Here is a 17,142-nt window from a genome sequence, read left to right as displayed (position 1 = left end):
CAATAAACGTTATCCCAAAAATTTTTGTTAACTTTTTGGCGATTCATGTTAAATCAACTTTTACAAAAGGTTCTTACGAAACGTTTTACTTTCGAACCGTCCACATTTTAAACTTCGTCTGAGCCAATTTGTTCGACGAGGTTGTTTCTCTACTGGCAGTCTTGCATAAGATTCTTTAGTTCGTCAGTTAGCATTTGCGACAATTCGGCAAACAAGGCACTTCGACGGAAATTTTTTTGTGTACTGACAACCTAAACACCAATAACATACGTGTAGCGGAAGAGACCCTCCCCCGTTCCCACTTACGACAAGCTCTGCCTAGAACTTGCTTATTACATGTGACACGCCATGAACATATTGAGCAATACCTAATATCTGTTAAGAAGCCGTTTGTGTGTTATCATTTCATGAATTTAAGTTTTGGGATTAAGACGATAGAGCATATGTTCTTGAGTTGAGATTTTGTGAAAAAGGTAAGGGATTATACGTAACAAAATTTATTCTTTTTACTGCCTGTTCACTTGAAAATTAATGTTAAAATATCTATAACAGTGCGTTGTACGCAAATAGAAACGTTTTCTAATATCATCGTAGCACACTTCCAACAGCCCTACGCGCAGAGTTTTTGATTACATTACATTTCAGAGTTTTCACCTATAGGTTTTACACTTCGGACGTTTATTGCATTTCCAAAGCATTAAAAAGAGGCTTTTCACAATAACTGATGCTTTGTGGCTCAAAACCACCTTCACTAAGTAGCTATAGAGGGTAAAATGTTGTGGTAGCCGTGTATTGTGGAGTAGCATTCTTTCAAAAAAAGATTTTTTTTATTTAGGCCTAGATGTAGGTACCATACCGCTTTAGACCAGTCTTTATCAGCATATAGACAAAGGTGTATTTAGCAATAAAAATTGTACTGTTTGCAAAAGATTCTATGCTCAAAAGCATTATTACTCGCTCTAAAAATTTCGAGCCGCCGATATAGACTGGTCACATACCATGATAGTGAAGCATTATAGTCACTCTGTCTTTTTTAATTGATCAACCACACAACTGTGTAATTGGTGGACCGCTAAAACCATGGTAACACATATTACTACTAGTTATTACCATGATTCCCACAATATTTTAAACAGGTTGACAGCATAATGTTCCTCACAATTCAAAACACTGAAACATAGAAAACATTGAACTTGGCACATATAAGTTGACAATCGTCACAGACACAGTTTAGGCTACTCTGTACACATGATTCTCATAGAGAGTGACCAGGTTTATAGTCCGAACCTCGACTGGTTTGAAACTCGACGAGTTTGTATATCATATCGACAACGGTTGGCCCAATCTCGACAGCAGTTTTACTATTTTACCATCTACTATTTTCATAGTAAATGAGCGATTTATATGTAAAAGATTTATTTGCGCAAAAATATCTTGTGATCCATTTGATGCAGCACTCCCCAGCTTATGTAGGCCTAACAATATATTGCCCAACCTAAATATAGAACGAATGCTAAAACAAGTAACAATCATAAATATGGTTGACTGTTATGCTAGCAAAATGTTTTATTTGAAATCTAAACTTCAGTGAGTAGCTTTGATTTTTTATTTTTTGAAGTGAGGATAGAACTGCAAAAATACATTTATTATTTGTTGAAGATTAAATTATCGTAAAACTGCATCAGCCTTTGTCGATGTTCGGACCAACCTTTATCGAGATTCGGACCAACCTCTGTCGAGATTGGGACTTGTCTAGGTTCGGACTTGTCGATGTTGGGACTGTTTCCCAAGTGACCATAATCTAGAGATTTGAGTCTTACAATAAGCATCTCTTATAAAGGAAAGGCAGTCCTGTTTGTTATCAATTTGATTTTGATTTGATTTGATTTGATTTTTATTGCGTAATAATAACATGACAATATGAGTAAAAAAATACACAGAGTAGCAATAGGACATGCCAGATAGCCAGAGGCTAGAGTCAAGGCAGCCCCAGCAAGCAGTAGGAAAAGAAACAGAATCAGCGATAAGCGCACACTCCGGAGCACCAGAGTCAGGAAGGACAGTCCCAGGACGCCCACAGGCGCTCTACCAACTTCGCCTTCAGCTGACCCGGAGCAGAGCCCGCACAATCACTCAAAAATTTATTATATAATTTCATTGCACTAAAAAATATCGATCTCTGTCCCTTAGAAGACAAACACTTTTTCAACTTTAATTGATTTTTACTTTTTAAACGGGTATCTTGACAATGATCTATCATAAAATCTTGCAACTCTTCCATGGGGAAAGAATTTGTTAAAAACATTAGCAGGCGATACTGGAATAAAATTTCAATTGGCATTATTTTTAAAATTTTAAAATTTTTGGAAACTGTTTGATTTGGTTTAAAATTGAGTATTATTCTGATTGCCTTTTTTTGCATGATTAAAAGTTTGTTTAAATCAGTTTTGTTGCCGTGGCCCCAAAACTCGATTCCATAAATTAAAAGAGAATAGAAAAAACTGTAGTACAAATTGATCATGGTTGATTTGTCTAGGTAGGGGCGAATGAAACGTAATATTAGTAATATGTAATTAAGTTTTTTTATGAGACTTTGGATGTGTTTTTTAAAAGTCAAGTTGTTGTCTAACGTGATACCTAAAAATTGAGTCGAATCTTTGATTTGTAGTTGAGAATTGTTTAAAGAAAGGCTTAGATTATAATTTTGAGTGTTTTTAGACGGATTTTTGAAAACTACTTGAAATGTTTTACTGTTGTTTAAAATGAGTCTGTTTGATAGGCACCATTCATTAATAATATTTAATTCCTCTTGGAGTTTAGAATTATCTGTTGAAAATATATTGGTGTCATCTGCGAATAAAATACAATCCAAAGCAGGTGCAGCATTTACTAAGTCATTTATAAAAATTAAAAATAAGAGGGGTCCTAAAATTGATCCTTGTGGGACACCAATCGTAATTGCCCTCATTTGCGAACAATCAGTATCTGTTTTGGTAAATTGAAATCTATTTTGGAGATAACTTTGAATAAGAGAGGAAGACTTTACACTAAAATTGTAGTAAAAAAGTTTGTCAATTAAAATTTTGTGATTAATCGTATCGAATGCCTTTGAAAAATCCAAAAATACGCCCTGAGTTATATTACTTTGATCTAAATTAGTATATAAAAATTCCATTAGACTGTTTATTGCTGTAGTGGTGCTTTTACCTTTTCTAAAACCAAATTGTTTAGGCGACAAGATGTTATTGGTTTCTAAAAAATCCCGTATTTGCAAAGACAAACATTTCTCTAAAATTTTTGATAAAGCAGGAAGAATGGAAATGGGCCGGTAATTAGATGGATCTGTTCTATTTCCTTTTTTAAATAATGGAGTCACGCGAGCTATTTTTAAACAATTTGGGAAATTAGATTGTTGTATAACAAGATTTATAAGATGTGTTAAAACTGGAATTAGGACTAGTTTATTTTCTTTTATTGCACGGAGAGAAATCCTATCATAGCCGGTTGCTTTAGGAAGACTGAAAGAATCAATTATTTGCAGTGTTTGGTAGGGGTCAATTATCTGGAAGCTAAAATCAATATCATTTACACAGTTGTCCATAAATTTAGAAAAGTGAATATCGGAAAGTGGCAACTCATTGGCCAGTTTATTACCAACATTTACGAAATGATCATTTAAGGTCTCAGCTATATCTTGCGAGTCTGTTAGGAGTTTTCCATCTTTGTTTATGCTCGTTGGGCTATCTGAATTTTTAGAGTCTCTATTTAACAATCTGTTTATGAATTTCCACTTTTCGTTTTGATTATTTTTACATTTATCAAATTCTTTTTTATAGAATTTAGTCTTCGCAGTTTTAATTTCATTTGTGACTAAATTTCTGAAACTGTGGTAAGAGGTGTGGAGCGAAGTATTGAAAGGTTCTTTTTTGCATTTAATGTGCAATTTTCTTCGCTTATTTATCTGTTTAAGTAGATGGTGATTCATCCAAGGTTTTAAAAAGTTGAGCTTTTTCTGATTTGTGGAAATTAATTTTTTCTTCCCAGCTATTTTTATTAAATTTTGGAACGACAAAGAAAAGGATTCAAAGCTTTTGTTAACATCAGAGCAATCCATTATCGCCCGCCAATCTTGTTCAGCAAGCTTGATTGCTAGCTGATCATAGTCAATAATGAAAATGGGTAAATTTGAACGCTTGGGAATTTTGATTTTAAACTCAATTGATGCAAAAACTGGTTGATGGTCAGAAATATTAAAATCTATTGTTGCAGAGTTTATGTTAGAGTCAACCCGGTTAGTTGCTATGTGGTCTATAAGGCTATTTTTGGTACTACCTAGTCTTGTCGCAGTTAAAATTGTGTTGCAAAAACCATATGATGTTAACAAGTTTTCATAATTGAATGAGTTTATGTCAAGAATATTTTCGGGACCGAGATCGATATTAATGTCACCTACAATTATTGTGTCCGGTGGTAATGTGGGGATCAAAGCTCCGAGATCCTCCAGAAAAGACGGCAGAGCGCCCGAGGGCGCCCTGTAGACTGCCAACACCGAGAAAATCCGGCGCCCCGAAGAATGCACCGACGCGAACACCGCTTCCGCCCCAGCCAGTGTAGCCGCCAAAACTCTAGCCTCAAAACCATCTGCCACATACACGCAAACTTGTATGCGTGTATGTGGCAGTATGTGGCAGTACTTATCAATATCTTGTTATGCTGCCCGTGTGGGAGTGTATCTTTCTCATCATTTAAATAGCGTTTAATATTGGCATTGTTATTAATAATAGGAAGTAAGCAAAGCGTAGGAGTAGTAAAGTCTATCGGGTGGTAAGATCATGCAGTATTGCCAAACCCTTATCAGGCAAAATAGCATTTTTGAAGGTTGTCTTAGCTTAAACTTCATTGCTTTGGGATCATCATCTTATGGCTCTCTGGCCACGATTAGGAATGTTTTAGATAGCTTGAGTAATTTTTAAATTTCAAGTCTTAAATAGTCTTATTATGAAGACGTCTGACATTGTATTAAGGAACAGCCGTGGTTCAGTTGTTCGTGTGCTGACTTGTGACCAGTAGGTTGTGGTTAGAGTCACACGAAGACCATTGACCATGTTAGGAAGGGCATCCAACCACGATTGCTTCTTTGCTACATTAGTCTAAAGTCTGTTGACCTTGCTTGGAAAAAGCTCTAGTGTCAGTCCGTTTTATTCGTTATCGTCATCAACCTTAGTGGTTCCTTTTGTGTTTAAAAATTGGTGCTAAAAGGATTTGTGGGACAAAGCTGCTTTGTAACATGAAGAGAAAAAGATGCTCTCTCAAATGCTGGGCCTGTGTTGGCTGAAGCTGACCAGTGCCAAACACCAACTGACAAACAATTCAGGTACTTCTCGAGTGGTTCATGTAACAATAGCATCTATTTGTAAAAATATTAGTAAACAGCATACTTCTGCTTTGTATATTCAACATTAACGAGCACTTGTTTGCAAAATAATTCAAATCTTCTCAATATAGTTTTTTGCTCTACTGAAGAGTGTTTCTTTGCCAAGCTCATATGTAGCCTCTGAAGGTCACATGAATGTCATATCATGATTTTTCTAATCTATCCCTCTTATATATACATGTACATAATATCTATATATATAAGAAATTGCATATAAGAATTTGATATATATATTTCTATCTAAATATATCAAATTTCTACTATTCTATATATATATATATATCTAGAATAGTAAAAATGTGTAGTATATATATACTACTTATATTTCTACTACACATGTATATACACATGTGTATGTGTAGTATATATTGCATACATATCGTATATATACATATTGTATATATACACAGGTAGATATATACATAGATACGGTATATAGCCAGTATATATATATATATATACTGTATACATTTACATATACATTTACATATACATATGTAAATGTATACTGATGCGGTCAAAGATGGTATTCATTCGGCAGTTGTATTGTTAATATATGCGCTTCACTACAGTATACTGCCATGACTTAGTCTGCTTACATCACCACATAGCACTCGTTTATTGAAGTACATGTATAGTTTAACTGGTTTAGTTTGACCTACTTTTATGACTATGGAAACAAGGACTTTTGTGCGTTTCTATAGCTGTGTTTTTTCTGTAATAAAATAGTTTGTTTTGTACTTTATAGGTTTGTTTTGCAGGCCCATGCTTTCACGAGTGAACCTTCAATCTTGACAAGGCTTGGAAGATCTTTCCTGCTGGTCTCCACATTGCTTATTCATTACTGCCATGCCTTCAGAAGGCTCTGTCAGCAGGCTGCCTTTAGTGCGCAAGTGAGTCACCACACGTGCTACTGAATCAGCTGCTGACTAATGACAGAGAGAACCTCAGAACTCAAAGTTCAAGTTTCATTGACCATTGATGGATAACAAACCACATAATATTAACACTTTCAAGGCTAATCTGTATATATATTTCTCAAAGTCGTATGTGTATTCGTCGTTTTGATCGTCCAGCTATAGCTATTAAAATTATGATATTAAAATACCGTGTTGTGATGGATTAGAACTGCATATTGATCAGTGAAGTTTTCATATATACCCCGAGTGCATGTTAATTATTTTAGTCTGCCGCCCACCCGTTGCAATGCCATTGTTTAGAAATATTTTGGGATCTAAGTTTACGCAACGCAATGATTCTTCATATTTTTTCGTTAGTCCAAATTTGTTCGGTCCATGTAATTAACCATAATTCATCTCGAACTTGAAATTTGGCTTTTAGTTTACCGATTAGATATGTTATTAAAAATACACGTCACTGAACTCGCCACGGCGAGTTATCCATATCCGGTATATCTGGTAACCGTTATAATAAACACGATTCACTAACGTAAATGACCAAATTTATTTTAAAAGTTTGAAGTTCAGTAAAATACATACTAAAAATTCCTTCAAGTATGTGTTTAGTAAACTAAATTTATTTAAGTTAAATTCAGCGTTTAGGTGGCACGTCTGTCTCAAATGTAAGAACTCTTCACATGTATAGCACATTGTAATGTTCTATCTTGCAAATCGTAATGACAAAATGCACTAAAGTCATTGTAGGTTCCTATAGTTACCAAGGTTAACATAGTATTTTGGTACTATTTTTAATGATGATGATTTTTACCAGAAGGTGATTGCATCAGATAATGACTGGGTTTCTCTACCACTCTATGTACGTCTATAACCAACGATATTTTTGCATGCCAATTTTTGCATGCCAACACTGCAACGAACTGAAATCGTATAATTGTATACCAAATAATTTTCTATTGTAATCGTAGCGAAATAGACTATATTTAGTCATTACTTCCTAATGAGTTCACATTTACATTTAAACACCTTTACATTTTTATTTTCCTTCAAGTATATTTTAACGAACCACTTCTTTCAAGTTATGAAGTTTTAAACTTGCAGTTCTTTGAAAATTTTTACAGTCGTTTTATTTATTTTTAATTTAGTTGTCCTGCACAAAACCTTTCCCTCATGATATGATGTGTGAAAGTTACAGTTGTTTGACAAAGTTGAAAACCTTTACAGTTGCTTTTATTTTCTCTCTTAATGTATTTCAACTACAGAAAACACTTTTCTCATGATCTGTAGTTAAAATGGCAAATGTTGTTATATGTTAAATACAAGTCAATTTTATCTCCAATGACTTTTTCATTACCCGGGCAACGCCGGGTAGAACAGCTAGTGTTGTATATAAAAACAGGTCTCCTGTTCTTAGAGAGTATTAACATCTTTCCAGTGACTGTGAAACCAATTAAAATAGTTCAATTCTTTTTAAACTGAATATAATATTGAAGCTCCCGAGTTTGTAGAACTCAATGAAATAAACAGTAATAAAATAGAGTAAATAGCTCTTTTCTATATTTTTTCAAAGAAGGAATGTTTTAGTGATAGCTGAAGAAACCATGATTGCAGTACACCGAGTCTGATATAGTTTGTATATTTGTTATGAATAGAGAAACAAATAGTTTTAGTGTGAAGCTGTCTTTGCTGGGGAGAAGCTTTCAAGTTTTGTTTGTTTTTTACACTTCGGTACAAAGAATTTCAATCACTGTGTCATTTGATACTAATGTTCTGTCAACAGCTATTTGGTATTTCTCGATCGCTAAAAAGTACCCTTTGTATTTTGGCAATATCTCAAGAAGTAATAGGCCAATTGACTTCAAACCTAGGAATTAGGTTTAGAACGCATTTCGCACAAATTGACCAAAATTTTTATATTCGCATGTAAACCGGAATTGTGAAAAAGCAAAGCGAAACTATTCAGTCGTGTTTGCGCGAGCGCATGTTCAGGGGAAATCAGTTCCCTTGGCAGTTCCCAAGCTTAAAACTTGAAGGAAATAAATATTTTTGTGCTTTACAGATGGTTGACTGTCTAATTGACCATATCTACTTTCAATTGTTACAATCACCTCCAGAGCAATGATACGCTGAAATGTTTGCTACGATATGTCATATCCTTTCAGTCGTGTTAACCGAGGAGGCATCTCCCTAAGAGTTTTAACACCACATTGTAGCATTTTATTTTTGTTTTAAAAGTAAATCAACGAATTTTCCTTTTGCAGAAGGTACTTCATGCTTTCATCGGTAACGCTTTAGTTAATGAATGTCTTAGAAAACTGTTCAAACACATAAAAAGCTTTTAAGGAATAATTAAAATTAGCTTTTTGAAAGCATGGTCCACACAAAATGTTATTAAACACCGAGAGGAAACGAACAGGAATCAGTATATATTGTATACGGAGTAGTGGTGGTTGTTAATGTATACAGAGTAGTGGTAGGTGTTGATGTATACAGAGTAGCGGTAGTTGTTGAGCCATGCAAGAACTGTCTGATGAACTACCAAAGGGTTAGAGATTCCTGGTTGATCAACTCCAAGCATGTTGGGACTTTCAATTTAAATACGAGAGTTATTCCAGACAGTTACGCTCACCCTCAGTCTAAAAACCCTTCATATCATCTATGGAATTGTAGGTTTGACTATGATATGGCCGCTTTTTAACCATGATCAAGTTTTTTGGATTGCAACCTTGAAACATTCTGGCAGTCGGATCGTCTCAAACGTCAAAAACAATCCCAAATGATAGAAAGGTGTTAATATTTGCTGATAAAGTTTACTAAAGTTTTGTTCAATTTCATTTTCAAGTAGGCTACACTATCAACGGTGAAAGGTCTAAGGCTAATGAACAGTCAAAGAAAAACACTCTGGTTAAAGTGTTTACTACTAGGATACTGTTGCTTTATAAGCCTTGATTCCTGTTGCTCTACAGATTCTCATATGGAGTTGGCCATGTACTCAACGACCTTTGTGCTTCCATGTGGTTCACTTATCTGCTCATCTTCTACCACCAGGTTCTTGGCATGGATAATATCCTTGCTGGAAATCTCCTCCTCCTTGGCCAGGTCTGATTATCAGTTATCAATATATTAGTTTGTATCAAAAATGAATTCGGTGAGTAAGCAAGTTTCTAACCTTGAACAAGTTTATTGCAACATGTTAGGAGTGTACTACTAGTAGTTGTGTACTACTAGTAGTACACAACTACTAGTAGTTGTGTACTACTAGTAGTTGTGTAGGCCTACTAGTGGTAGTGTACTAGTAGTAGTACTGGAATAACAGCCAAGGTTATTCAGACTTCCAGACAATCAGCTAAAGCATACTGATCCATATTTTACATGTTTAACCCAGTCAGTCTGGAATATGTTCCAACTCTCACTTAACAGCATCTTTTGTATCCACAACATAACGATCGTTTTGAGCTGGAGTTTTTCGATGAATTGAACTAGTCTCCTAAATACATATTAAAATTTTTGTAACAGCTCGCTAATTGCTTGAAGGGAAAGAAGCTTAAAATCTAACAAATACCGACGCACACTGTAATGCCAATGTGTACAGCCGTAGTTGGCTTGTACCTTTATACCCTGTGAAACAGTATAAATGGTATAAACATGTTTATACCCTGTGAAAGTTGTGCAGTCTGTGTTGTAATAAGAACAGTGTCTGTCTGATAACATGGTTTTATATTACAAAAATGATTGCATTGTACGGGATTTGAAATCACAACAGTCGGCATGGAAACCTGCGCTAATTCTTCGCATTCTGGAATTGTCTAATAGTTGTAAACACACTGATTATCTATGCTTTATCAGTACACCTGACTATCTCTCACACCACACCGGACTACAAGGGTACTAGTTTAAAATGAAAGGCAATTTGATTTCTAGTGTAATGTCGCTTCGTTAAGAAATAAAAGGGAACCCACAGTTTTAGCTGTTTCCACATTTACCTAATCAGTATTAACAGCTAGTGATATTAGGTAATCATAAAGAGGCCTCTCATTTTATGACGCTGCAAAAGATAGCACTATTGCTCAATAATAAAGATCATATGAGTGAACAACTTCAAATTCAACTCAAGTAGTCTGTCCCAAAATCCTATTCACTGCTCTTGTAAATCACTCAACAGTTTTTTGCATGATATTTTCATGGTCAGCGATTCTCTGGTGATCTAATAATACACAGCAGTTCTCACACGCTGCTGCATGCATTACTATGAAAATCAGTAAGGTCACAGGAGGGGTTAATTGCGATCAATTCATTTAGTTTTCAAATTGTTTCTCAATCAGTGAATCATCCCAACATAAGAATGAATGGCATGCTCTTCTTCAGTTCTGCTGGTGATAGCTCGTGCCTCTCAAGGTCATTGACTGGAGCGCTCACCACTATACACTTGATTCATGTAGTCACGCCTCCATGATTGCGTCAGCCACTATCTTCTTACAAATGAGTAGATTATTGCTGCAGATGCTTTGCCTCAGAGATAGGATATCAGCCAAGCCTGTCTCAATGGCTCTAGCAAATATTTTAGCTTGTGCATATTCTACAGCCTCTATTGTCAGTTTAAGTTTTTTAACAAAAATCTTTTACCGGTAGTTTATGGAGGATCAACCGAAGCTTGTTTTTAAATTATCAGGCTGTTTTTTTAAAAAGACTTGACCAAAATTATTTGGTTTATTCAGAGTTGACTAACGTTTGTTTTTAAATTGTCAGGTTGTTGTTTAGAGGTAATTTTTTTAGCAGCTGAATTCATTATATTTTCTTGGCTGGATTGCTGTACTGTTCTACAATTTATATCGTGTGGTAAGAAAGGTGCTTGTTTAATAAATGGCTCCTCATATTGAACCACTAATTTATATGCATGAGAATGTTAGTCCTTGCATGATGGGTTTTTCATCGCTTCACATTTAGTCAACGAAATCAGTACTCCTCAGAAAATAGGCATGGGCAGACAACTTTGTTTTGATCTGAAGTATATTTAATTGTTCATGATGATTGCGTGCGACCAGCAGCGCAGGTCAATAGCAAACTTAATTTATCTTTCTTACAGTCATCTATGCGAGTGTTCACTCAGTCTAACTAAAAATCTTGATGGTGTCTGGAACAAATTATTACCACATCATTTTATTTTCTCTAGTAATTTTATAGAATTATTTTAAGGTAGTGTAATATTCATAAAACTATAGGTTTGCAGTTGTATCAATGATAAATACAGACAATTCACACCCTTTATTACAAGCATCTCCTATTTACTTGAAACCAAACTTTTTGCTCCGAAAGTCTTATAAAGGAACACGAACTCAACTCTCTTTGCTATAAGGCAGCAAAGCTTCTTTGAAATTCTATTTGATGCATTCTAGATGCTAATAGTTTTCAAGTGGTGATAAGAAAGGCACGAGTCGAGTCGCCTACCTGGTGACCAGTCACATGGTTGTTAGATTAAAATCATTAGATTGGGTCGGAGCCAATCCCTGATAAGAAAGTCCTAGTCTTTGATCGCACATCTTCTATGTTACGTATGTGTGGTTGGTGTAGTTGTATCTGGTGAACAACTAGTGATTGTTAAATTAAAACACTCAGTGTGCTCATTCGCATCAATAAACATGTGCCATTGTTGTGAGTTTATAATGTGGTTTTAATTACTATATTATCATACTTGTATTTCAGGTGGCAGATGCTCTTGCTACTCCATTTGTTGGGTATGAATCAGATAGGTTGAACGGCTGCTTTGGTTATGGCAAAAGAAAATCCTGGCACCTATTAGGTGAGTTGATTCGTTCCTCTTGTCATCTGTTTGATGAGTTGATTCTTTCCTCTAATCAATTGATTGATGAGTTGATTCCTTTCTCTAATCACCTGTTTATGAGTTGATCTATTTCTCTATTTACATGTTTGATGAGTTGATTCCTTTCTTTAATCACCTGTTTATGAGTTGATCTATTTCTCTATTTACCTGTTTGATGAGTTGAGTCCTTTCTCTAATCACCTGTTTATGAGTTGATCTATTTCTCTATTTACCTGTTTGATGAGTTGATTGCTTCCTCTAATCAATTGATTGATGAGTTAATTGCTTCCTCTAATCAATTGATTGATGAGTTGATTCCTTCCTCTAATCAATTGATTGATGAGTTGATTCCTTTCTCTAATCATTTGATCGATGAATTTCAGTTTTCATGGTTACTACATATCGTCGGTATAAATCAGAAAGTATTATGTGATAATCTGTGTCGATAGGTTAGTATGTATAGTAACAGATGTGAAAAAATTATAGCTGTTTCTCTTTGAAGGACGTATCCATTAGATGCCGAGTGGTGATGTAAAGAGTTTTTCGAAGATTTAGGCTCATTTAGGATTTTCATGTACTCATATGCAGGACTTAACCTGACTGTTGCTGAATTGTACATTAACTGTGGTGATACACAATTAGCATTAGATACACAACAAGATGACGTAAATAGGAGTAGGTTCATTTTGTTTCCGCTGAAAGTATGTTTTTCACAGACTACCTAAGTTTGAGGATTTAATGACATAGGATAGTTGATCTAAGACCTTTCATGCTTTGATCTACATGTATGTTGTTGCAAAGTATGACTAGATAAGATATGCATATGTACCAGTATTTGTGCATTTACTGTTTCTACGCTTTGAAGATATCCATTGTATGAGTCATTATTCTTTTGTAAAATTAATTTCAATAGGGTTTTCATATAGTTGGAAAACTGTATGTAGTTAAGTTTTATAAATCTCAGCTGTATAACTAGCTATGAGTTGGCAAACTTATGAACGCATTTAGAATTATTGTCACGCTTTTCTGGTTGTTTATTTACGTCATATTATACAATGACATGGGCTTTTTTAAGTTAAATTTTTTGATAAGAATTTATTATATTATGTCAAGCTAATCTTATTGTCATAAACTTGAACTAATTGTAAAAATTTGATATCACGGTTTTTGCTGCAATCATGCGAACCAGACATCACAAATGGCAATCAAAATGTTAAATGTTCACCGTTTCCATTCGCCAAATAATTTTTCATGGACTCCATTCTTCACAGTGAATGATGTTAGAAAACCTTCTTTGAATGATGAAAGCTTCATAAATTGCCACATTTCACTGCATTGAAAGTTACTAGAAAAGGTTTAAACCATGAAAATTCTGTGATTTTGTTTATTCTGTAGATTGTTTGTGCTGAAGTTATTTGCTCTGTTTGTTTAGGTTCGATATGTGTGGCGGCCAGCTTTATCTTTGTCTTCTCGCCAGAGCTTGGAGTCGATCCACTCACATATGTTGTTGGCAAAGACTATACAAGTCTTGTATATTACGCTCCATTCATTGTCATCTTCCAGTTCGGTTGGGCCAGTACACAGATCTCTCACTTGTCTCTTATTCCATCCCTCTCAAATAGCGAACAGGAAAAACTTGGCCTTAATTCCATCAGGTATATATTGTTAGAGTGGTTGCCCATAATTCATCACTCTCTCATTAGCTAGTCCAATTATTGTATTTTTCATTGTTATCTGTAGTTCGTGCCTGTCATTGGCCATCTCCCATTCACGTCTGTCTCAAATATTACCTTAAATTCATGTCTACCTTATTGACCTCCTCTGTTAGTGATCCTCTTACCAGCTACCAATGTTATTGGTTGTCCACATTTTATACCTATCACCATGCTTTCATGACATGCGTCGTCTGCAAGATCGAAATGACAAAATCCCGCGAGTCAAGCGAGTTTGGATCTACGCAAATTTTTATCAGATCTTTTACGCTCGCCAAAGATTGAAATCGATGCGTGGGGAAAATGCCGCGCAAGGTATTCCATTTTAAGCATTTTCCAAATTTCAGTCATTTCTATTATGTTCTAACAAAACAGGTGTGTGCCGCTATGACCTCTGACCTTAAATTCTTTACCTTTAACAAAGCACCCTCATTAATTCTCAACATACGAATGTCCAAAGAAATACCTATCTCATGGCAACTCAACATGTGCACACAATTCCTAATTCACATCATTGGCATCAATGGAAACGTGTATTTCATTGGTTACCTACACAACCTACTCTCATTAATGTAGCCTGCTAATCAGTTGGCTAATTCTGTGTCTTCTTTAGCACTTTAGTGATATGGTTTCATACATCAAATGCTTTATGACCAAAATTAAATCCTTCCAAAGGACTGATATTGCTGAAACAAATTGTTTAATATTTTCAGTTAGTCTATTTCACCTCACATGATCAATGTGTTACTTAATTCCGTGATTTCGTGATGTCTCGTTTGCCCTGACGGACGTCAAAGTAATAACTAATGTGTTCACCAAAGTTATGCCATGATCAGCAGCTTGTATTCCTAGGATGGATTCCTGTCAAGCTCTCCCCTTTCATTTTTCCTTGATTTATTTTATTCTATCATCTTTTTACTAGAATTATCTACTTGTGTGTCCGCCTTATTTATTGTTTTACGCCGCTACGACAACAACTAGATCGACTTTTTTCCCCTGAGCAATTTTTTTTTACAGGATCTTCAAATTTCTATCATTACAATCACATTGACCTAGTTTTTATCAATATTTTATGGTGTCATGTCAGTGCCTGGTTATATATGGCTGATGTTCCCATGTATCGATCATTCGGGTCAGATGACCACTTGTCTCAGACTATCTAGTCACCTTTAGCTTATACCGCTGGTGACGTGACTCTGATCTCGCCTCAATGTCTATATATACACATATATCTATATTTCTCTCCACTCTTGGCTGTTAAATTACTGTTAAGTGGAAACAATCCACAAGTATTAGTGATGGCTGTCACTTATCAGAGGTAAGGATTTGAAATAGCCTCTCATAAATTCTTATCTAAAGTTGATTTGTCAAGAGGCAGGATTCAAGGTCATCATAACTATAGTACTGTCTAAAAGGCCGCTGGGCAAACTGCTTAAATTCTATTTGTATGGTTTTTCGTTTGGTGTATGCACTCAATTGTTGGGATGTAACCGTTATCCATAGGGCGGGGATGGTGTAGTCATTATCCATAGGGTTGGATGGTGTAGTCATTATTCAGAGGGTGAGATGGTGTAGTCATTATCCATAGGGTTGGATGGTGTAGTCATTATTCTGAGGGTGAGATGGTGTAGTCATTATCCAGAGGGTTGGATGGTGTAGTCATTATTCTGAGGGTGAGATGGTGTAGTCATTATCCAGAGGGTGAGATGGTGTAGTCATTATCCATAGGGTTGGATGGTGTAGTCATTATTCAGAGGGTGAGATGGTGTAGTCATTATCCATAGGGTTGGATGTTGTAGTCATTACCCATAGGGTGAGATGGTGTAGTCATTATCCATAGGGTGCGATGGTATAGTCATTATTCTGAGGGTGAGATGGTGTAGTCATTATCCAGAGGGTTGGATGGTGTAGTCATTATTCTGAGGGTGAGATGGTGTAGTCATTATCCAGAGGGTGAGATGGTGTAGTCATTATCCATAGGGTTGGATGGTGTAGTCATTATTCAGAGGGTGAGATGGTGTAGTCATTATCCATAGGGTGCGATGGTGTAGTCATTATTCTGAGGGTGAGATGGTGTAGTCATTATCCAGAGGGTGAGATGGTGTAGTCATTATCCATAGGGTTGGATGGTGTAGTCATTATTCAGAGGGTGAGATGGTGTAGTCATTATCCATAGGGTGCGATGGTGTAGTCATTATTCTGAGGGTGAGATGGTGTAGTCATTATTCAGAGGGTGAGATGGTGTAGTCATTATCCATAGGGTGCGATGGTGTAGTCATTATTCTGAGGGTGAGATGGTGTAGTCATTATCCAGAGGGTGAGATGGTGTAGTCATTATCCATAGGGTTGGATGGTTTAGTCATTATTCAGAGGGTGAGATGGTGTAGTCATTATCCATAGGGTTGGATGGTGTAGTCATTATTCAGAGGGTGAGATGGTGTAGTCATTATCCATAGGGTGAGATGGTGTAGTCATTATCCATAGGGTGAGATGGTGTAGTCATTATCCATAGGGTGAGATGGTGTAGTCATTATTCAGAGGGTGAGATGGTGTAGTCATTATCCAGAGGATGAGATGGTGTAGTCATTATCCATAGGGTTGGATGGTGTAGTCATTATCCATAGGGTGGGAAGGTGTAGTCATTATTCAGAGGGTGAGATGGTGTATTCATTATTCAGAGGGTGAGATGGTGTAGTCATTATCCAGAGGGTGAGATGGTGTAGTCATTATCCATAGGGTGGGAAGGTGTAGTCATTATTCAGAGGGTGAGATGGTGTAGTCATTATCTATAGGGTTGGAAGGTATAAATATTATCCATAGGGTCAGTTGGTATAAATATTATCCATAGAGTTGGGTGGTGTAAATTTCGTGGGATTCCATTTTTAGCAAATAATCGATTGAATCAGCTGATGGTAAAAAAATTTGATTGATAGGGTTGGGCGGTTATAGTTTGTATTGGATGAGGCTAGATTATTGGTCATTCATTGGTTATACTATTGGTCAATTTTTCACTGGAAAGTGATGATGTTTAGTCTCACACAGAATATAGTAATTTATGATATTGTTATTGGCTGTATCAGTGAGTTGGATAAAACAACCGAAGAAATTGTGGAACTCACTAATGCTTAATTTTATCCTAGATTTTGCAGGGGATTTGTACTCATTTAAACTAGGCGATACTTGTTGAGATGAAACGATGGTATTCATGATATGGTTTGTAATGCTCTTGACTGGTACAAAGGAACCAAGTTATTTAGCAAT

The 17,142-nt window shown here is 35.7% G+C and overlaps 1 protein-coding gene across 3 annotated transcripts in view; it reads left to right on the top strand.

Annotated features, from left to right (window-relative positions):
• Positions 1–347: 347 nt before the first annotated feature.
• The window catches only part of LOC137387152 (major facilitator superfamily domain-containing protein 12-like), a 30,049-nt gene continuing 13,254 nt past the window's right edge, over positions 348–17,142 (top strand). For 2 of the 3 annotated variants that reach the window (XM_068073471.1, XM_068073469.1), the window contains exons 1-5: positions 348–473; positions 6,196–6,327; positions 9,318–9,450; positions 12,052–12,148; positions 13,602–13,824. In XM_068073471.1, coding sequence (XP_067929572.1) covers positions 6,284–6,327; positions 9,318–9,450; positions 12,052–12,148; positions 13,602–13,824 — 497 coding nt within the window. In that variant the 5' untranslated portion in view covers positions 348–473; positions 6,196–6,283. Of the gene's footprint in view, positions 474–6,182; positions 6,328–9,317; positions 9,451–12,051; positions 12,149–13,601; positions 13,825–17,142 lie in introns of all 3 variants that reach the window. The other variant, XM_068073470.1, reaches the window with a different exon arrangement.

Source organism: Watersipora subatra, chromosome 2 (assembly GCF_963576615.1).
Source record: "Watersipora subatra chromosome 2, tzWatSuba1.1, whole genome shotgun sequence".
Classification (NCBI taxonomy): domain Eukaryota; kingdom Metazoa; phylum Bryozoa; class Gymnolaemata; order Cheilostomatida; family Watersiporidae; genus Watersipora; species Watersipora subatra.
This window is presented reverse-complemented; position numbering and strand designations above follow the sequence as displayed.